The 7,044-nt window shown below is 38.8% G+C and overlaps 1 protein-coding gene across 1 annotated transcript; it reads left to right on the forward strand.

The window, feature by feature from the left end:
* Positions 1-378: 378 nt before the first annotated feature.
* LOC127802898 (trihelix transcription factor GTL2) lies at positions 379-2,541 on the forward strand. Its single transcript, XM_052338976.1, has 2 exons — positions 379-866; positions 1,133-2,541. The coding sequence occupies exons 1-2, from the start codon at positions 466-468 to the stop codon at positions 2,385-2,387; spliced, it is 1,656 nt and encodes a 551-aa protein (XP_052194936.1). The 5' UTR covers positions 379-465; the 3' UTR covers positions 2,388-2,541.
* The last annotated feature ends 4,503 nt before the right edge of the window (positions 2,542-7,044 follow it).

Below are 7,044 nucleotides of genomic sequence, written 5' to 3' on the forward strand. Positions count from 1 at the left end.
AACTAAACGGTCCCAGTGTCTGCAGCAGTTCACGTGTCCCTGAAATCTGTTGCCGTTAATTACTTACACCATCATCGGCATCAGCCACTGCATAGGATTCTAAGGCCCCGAGGGCCTCCTCCCCTCCCCGACCCGAACCCCCGCAAAAAAAAAAAAGAATAATAATAATAATTAATTCCCCCTACACAGCAAACCCCACGTGTACCTCAGGCACGTGCAAATCACGCGCCATATACAGTCTCTGACAAGCCTGCCCACTGATTGCACTGTACCTTCACTCCATTTAAAAACGGTGGGGTCTCGCTGCCAGAACCGGACAAAGTCCTTTGCCTCCATCACCATTACAGACCCAAACCGGACGGATACAGAGCTAGAAAGAAAAGTGAGTGAGAGAGAGAGAGAGAGCTCTGAGAGCTAGCTGGCGAGTACCGCAGAGAGGCGAATTTGCTAGCTACCAACATCAACATGTTTGATGGAGTCCCCGCCGAGCAGTTCTACCAATTCATAGCCAGCTCGTCTTCTCCTCAGCCGCCGCCGCCGCCGCCGACGTCTTCTCCTGTTCCTCTCCCCTTCCCGCTTCTTCACGCCTCGCCGTCCGCCTTCCCGGCCGGCTTCGACGATCCAGTTCCCTTCTCACCGGTGCTCCAGTTGCAGCAGCAGCCCAATGCCCACCTCCTTCCCCAATTGCACCACCATGAAGATAAACAATCAAACGCCTTGCTCCAGACAGGTTTCCAGCTCCAAAGCTCGAGATCCATATCGGAGCAAATCCGGCCGTGGTCTCACGATGAGGTTCTTGCGCTGTTGAGGATCCGATCCGCCATGGAGAGATGGTTTCCTGATTTCACCTGGGAACATGTTTCTGGGTATACATAATCGTGGTCCATTCGTCGCTTCCATCTAGTCAATAAATTTTGGGTTTCACCTAAAATTCTGAAGCCAACGCGGGTTTTGATCATCTGCATCCTCACTGGCTTCCAGATGTGACTGTCTGAATTAATTATTAATACTAATGAATGTACATAATTGGGTCTTTTCTGTTCGTTGTGAAGAGATGGAAGAGTTTAATGTTACAGAGAATTAATGGTGATAGATTGGCGATTTGATTTTATTTCATCAATGGATGGTGCAGGAAACTTGCAGAGGTTGGGTTTAAAAGAAGCGCTGAGACGTGCAAGGAGAAATTTGCAGAGGAGAGCAGGCATTTCAGCAACATGGCGGGCTACAGCAAAAGCTACAGGTTTCTCAGCGAGCTTGAAGAGCTTTGCCATGGCGAGAACGTCAACCCTCATGCGTTGACCGAGAAAGCCCAGATTAATATTGTGGAGAAGTTTAAGCTTCCAGCCGAAGAAGTGGACCAGGAAGTGGCGCATGTTAGCGTGGAAGGAGACTCGAGAAACGAAGTGGAAAACGAGTGGAAACACAGAGAGAAGAAGCGAAAGAGGCGGCGGAAGTTGGAGAGGTTGAAGGGCTTCTGCGAGGAGATTGTGAACCAGATGATAGCTCGGCAGGAAGAATTGCACAAGAAGGTGATTGAGGAGATGATGAAGAAAGATGAAGAGGAGATTGCGAGAGAGGAAGCTCGGAAGCAGCAGGAGATGGAGAGGATGAACAAGGAGATTGAAACCAGAGCGCAAGAACGAGCCATTGCCGGCGATAGGCAGATCAAACTCATCGAGTTCTTGAACAAGCTTCTTCTTGGATCGCATTCCAATTCCATCGACGTCGACCTAATCTCTGAAAACCTCGCCAATGTCTCGAGTGCTTCGTTTTCCTCCACTTCGTCTTCTCTAATTCAGCCTCAAAACCCTAATGTAACATCAACCTCACTCACTGCCGACCCAAACCCTAATCTCCAGGCAAATGTGCAATCCACTTCCTCGAGCGACGAATGCCTAAACACTAGGCCCGCCATTGCAGGAAACCGGCAAGAAATAGTAGTAACTCCATCTTCTTCGCCTCCGAATATCGATCAGAACCTTGATTCAACTGAGAACGAAAGATCAGAAGGCAATGGCAAGAGGTGGCCGAGAGAAGAAGTGTTTGCGTTGATCAACATACGGTGCAACCTGCTCAGCAGCGGTGGCGATCAAGATGCAAAGGAAGAAGCGAAGGGCGGCGGCGGCGGCGGCGGGGGGCCTCCTCTTTGGGAGAGAATCTCGCAGAAGATGATGGAGATGGGATACAAGAGAAGCGCGAAGAGGTGCAAGGAGAAGTGGGAGAACATGAATAAGTATTTCAGAAAGACAAAGGATGTGAACAAGAAGAGGTCGCCCGGATCCAGGACCTGCCCTTACTTCCACCACCTCAACAGTTTGTACAGTCAAGCAAAACAGCTTGACTCCCCGGAAAACCACCCGCCACCGCCGGAAACCCGCCTCGAGTAGTTAAGGTATGTAGCGGCGAGAGCACGCGACGTCGCAAGAATTGCTGGCTTCAAGTTCTAGATACATGCTTTGCTTGCGGGTTTGGTTTTGGAGAGTTTACTTCTTCGTTTTTGCGCTTTGCCTGGCATGGCCAATTGAGAGTACCTTATTGACATATTATTTGTCTTATCTTATGTAGATTGCTCTCTCTCTCTCTCTCTCTCTCTCTATATGATATATTCAGTGTCACCGACGACTCTCTTTATATATATATATATAATCAAGTTTAGTTTACTATACACACCTACTTATAATTCTAATTTATCATTTATATGTATATATATATATATTAGTTTGATTTTATAGAAAAACAACCAAATAAAAAATTTAAGGTGGTGTTCTCTTTGTGTTTCAGTTTTATATTTTGAGTTTTGAATTCATTTTGAGTTTTGTGTTTTGAGATTTTTGAAAATACGTTTTTTTTATTATTTTAAAAAATTATTTCTTAAAATAGAAAATTAGAAAACTAGTTTACTTTGAAATTTTGAAAAAAAAATATTTTATAATATTTTAGTTAATAAATTTAATTTAAAATTATAAACATTTATTTTATAATATTTTAATTCATGATAAATTTATTTTTACCTACAAATTAAAATCTCACATTAATTTTGAGATTTAAATTACCCATAACATTAATATTAAAAAAATTATAAATAATAAATATTAATTTATCCAAAATTATAAAAATATAATTGAAAAAAAAAATGGCAAAGGCAAGAAATGGCAGAAGGCAAGAGGAAGAATCAATGGCGTTGATGCAAATCTTGGCATGGTGGATCTAGACGGCAATGGCGGATCTAGGCGGTCGCGATGGCAGATCTAGGCGATAGGCGATGGTGGTGATGATGGATCTTGACGATGGCGCGGAGGTGATAGGCGGTGGAAGAGATAATGGTAGTGGTAGGGGTTGCTGGGCGATTGCGATGGCGGATCGATCTAGGCGGTGGCGATAGCGGATCTAGGCGGTGGTGCGGTGGTGATATGCAGTGGAAGAGATAATGGCAGTGGTAGGCGCTACTGGGTGATTGCGATGGTGGATCTAGGCAGTGGCACGACAATGATGGTTGTGTTTGGCCGAGGCTTGAGAAAGAGAGAGAGAAAAGATGAGAGAAAGAGAGAGAGAGAGAGAAAAGAGATGAGAGAGCAGAGGTGAGATTGTAGGGGGTGGGGGGTTCTCTCTAGCGTTTTTGATTTTTGGGTGTGTTTTCACTGAAAACATTTAAAACAATATTTTGTTGTTTTGGATTTCCTTTACAATTTTTATTTTTTTTTTTGAAAATGCGTTTTTTAAAATAATAAAGAGAACACGTTTTGAGTGTTTTGAAAAATTGAAAATAGAAAACGACTCGAAAACGACAAAGAGAATAGGCCCTAAGTTATTGTTCTCTTCGTGTTTTAATTTTTAATTTTAAGTTTTAAACTTATTTTCAATTTTATATTTTGAGTATTTATTTTGAGATTGTTGAAAACATGTTCTTTTTGTTTGCAGTATTTTCTGCATTTTAAAAATTTTGAGCGTATTTGTGATTAAAACAATCAAAATGAATTTTTGTGGTTTTGGGTTTTTTTTATAATTTTTTTTTTATTTTCAAAAATATGTTTTTAAAATTATGAAAATAAATATATTTTTACTATTTTTAAAAATTAAAAATAGTCTAAAAACATAAAGAGAACAATACCTAATATTTTTATCTTTCTCATGTATTTTGTAATAATTTTACAACTTATGTCACATACCATGCAAAATGTCACAATAATCGAATCTTGTTGGGGTATATTAATTATTTGGTCTTACATGTGTAAGACCTATCTTCAATTGGCACCTATTAGAGTGTTTGATTGGTCATCTTTTTCTTGAAAAATAAAAATAATTATTTTTCATGAAAAATATTTTCCCACTTATGATTACGTGACCATCTTTTCTCACTTTTGATGGAATTGGTTTTCTTATGGAGGGGTTAGATTTGATTTTCCATGGAAATGGAAAACTCACCCACCACACAGTTGTTTTATCTTCCATCATTGCCCACCAATGTAGAGCAGTAAAAATTGGTCATCGGCGATTGCAACGACCATTGGGGGGATGGTAGCAACGACAGGCAACGAAGATGGCAGCAACAACGATCACAATGAAGATTGGTAGAGGCGATGGGCAACAAATATGGCAGTGATAGCGATGGCAACGATGACCAACAAAAATGGTAATGGCAATGAGGGGAGGAAAAGAAAAGATATGGGTTTGGGAGGGATGATGGAGATAGAGAGAGATGAGGGGAGGCAGGGAAGAGACGAGAGTGGGTTTGGGAAAGGAATTTATAGAAAATAAAATTATAATCAAACATCAAAAATTAAAAAGTATGACAATTTCTAGGTTGAAAATTAAATCAATCAAACATTCTCAATTGATAATTTTTATGTAAATAATAGACAATTGAATTGCTTAGAACTTATTTTCTTTTCATATTTGCAATCAAATACATCTTTAGTAAAATTCACGGTGGATGGTGTCAAATGGTATCAAGGTTAATTAATTTGAATCAAGCGGTTGTTTTAAGATAGATTTCCATTAATTAGATTAAAATATAAATTAAAACCACCCAAAAACAAACTAAGAACAAAATCAATTTCAATCCAATTAAATTTAATGCCATAAATTCCAAAAAAAAGAAAACACCAACGAATTAATTTAACATCTAAATAAATGAAAATTAACTAACACATAACCTCAATTCTTTTTTTTTTTTCCTTTTTATTAGATAAGTATACATATAAATATGCATAATACAAAGAGACCCCCGAAAAATTGTTATTGGCACCCCCGTTTTAATTTTTAGTTTCTCATTTTCAAAGCAAAAATTGTGTAAATCATAAAATGGTTCTTTTATTATGTGCCTTTTAAGTGCATGAAATAAGAAGATCTATTAAATTAATATTTATTAATTAAAATATTAATAAAAAAAATGAAATATGAAAAATATTTTAGATAAAAGTATTTTTCATTATATTTGTTAAATTTTTATGTCATCCGATGACTTCTTATTTGTCATTTTAAAACAAATTAAAATTACACAATATACAAATTAAAAGGTTTTTTAAACAAGTTAAAGTTACATGCAGCATATTTCTTTCTTTCTTCTTTTTTTTTTTCTAAATATTAAATCGAATGAGAAATAATATAAATCAGAATTAAAATTTGCAATAAAAAATTGGAACTCTGTTAAACAAAGTTGACAAACCCTCAGATGGACAAGACAGAAGCATGAAATTACATGGCTGCCCCAGAACTTTTCGGGGTTTACCCATGTTGACAGTAATTTGTCCGAAAGTGACGGAAAAGTTCGATTACAATCCACATTCATATATATATATATATATATATAGGTAATTTTTAAAATATATTTTATGTCTATATCATTTAAATATGAATTTTTTAATTTATTTTAATTTTAAATAGAGTCAAATTAAAAAACCAAAAACAAAATTTAGATGATCTTCTAGCAAAGTGATTGGTTCGTTTCGATTTTCAAATTTCACCAATTTGAGATAGTTTTCTTTTGTTTTATCAACAACAAAATTTAGGCAATCTTCGAGTGTTGTTCGCCAAATTCACTTATTCTTAGTATTAGTAAGCAAGCAAGATGAAGTTGGATCATACTAGTCTTATTGGACTCGGCCCAATGGTAAGCCCATAATTCGATACTAGGTCTAGTCCTTAGGGTTTATCTCATCAACATTTCCCATCTTATCAATGCCATACCCAAATCACCTACACCCACGACATACCTCAACTGCCTTGAGATTATTGACTCTTTACTCACTTGCAATAATCGGTGACACGCAAGAGACCATTCCCTTCTCTATATAAGTTAGTCAGCCACCGGCCAAGATATGTTCCTTTCCAATCTATATAAACTCTGTTACTTTGAATTCTTACTTACTTTAGCGTCGGAGTGCTTGTTGGTCCTGCCATACAGATTGCCGTTGCCTCAAGCCCTCCATCCGATTATTCCATTTTTGGGCCGAAATAAACATAAGTCATTTATTTCAGTGTTCAAAAATTTGGCCTAGGTGTTAGGCGACCACTGGTCGTAGCGATTAAGGGCTGTTTGGCACCTCTAGTCTCCAGGCTCGATTAATCGGGCCACGACGACGCCTAGCCCGCCCAAGTAGCTCATAATTGCCTGGGTCGCGCGCGACCTGGGTCGTCTAGGACGTGCACATCTTGGGCCGATGTATTTCCCCATTCATTTTCTCTTTCTGGTTGTTCATCGCGAGTCGTCTCTCTTTCTCTCTTGCTACCGATCTCGTCTCTTGGTCGTTCGTTGCCGTCGTCGATCTCGTCTGTTAATCGTTCTCTCTCGTTGCCATTGATCTCATCTATTGGCTGTCTTCTCTTGTCATCAATCTCGTCTTCCTCCAGTATGTATTCATTTTCCTCCGCCTCTGGTAAAAAAGTAAAAAACATTGTTCTTTGGTTTTTATTGCTTGATGCTCCTTGCTGCATGTTGTAGCTGCTCGCTGCAGTGGCTCACTGCAGTAAGTAGCAGCAACTTGCTGCTTGTTGTTGATCTAGTCGCCACTTAGGTGCTATATATCAGCCTGCCGTCCGACTAAC

The sequence above is a fragment of the Diospyros lotus genome, chromosome 5, assembly GCF_014633365.1.
Source record: "Diospyros lotus cultivar Yz01 chromosome 5, ASM1463336v1, whole genome shotgun sequence".
Taxonomy (NCBI): Eukaryota; Viridiplantae; Streptophyta; class Magnoliopsida; order Ericales; family Ebenaceae; genus Diospyros; species Diospyros lotus.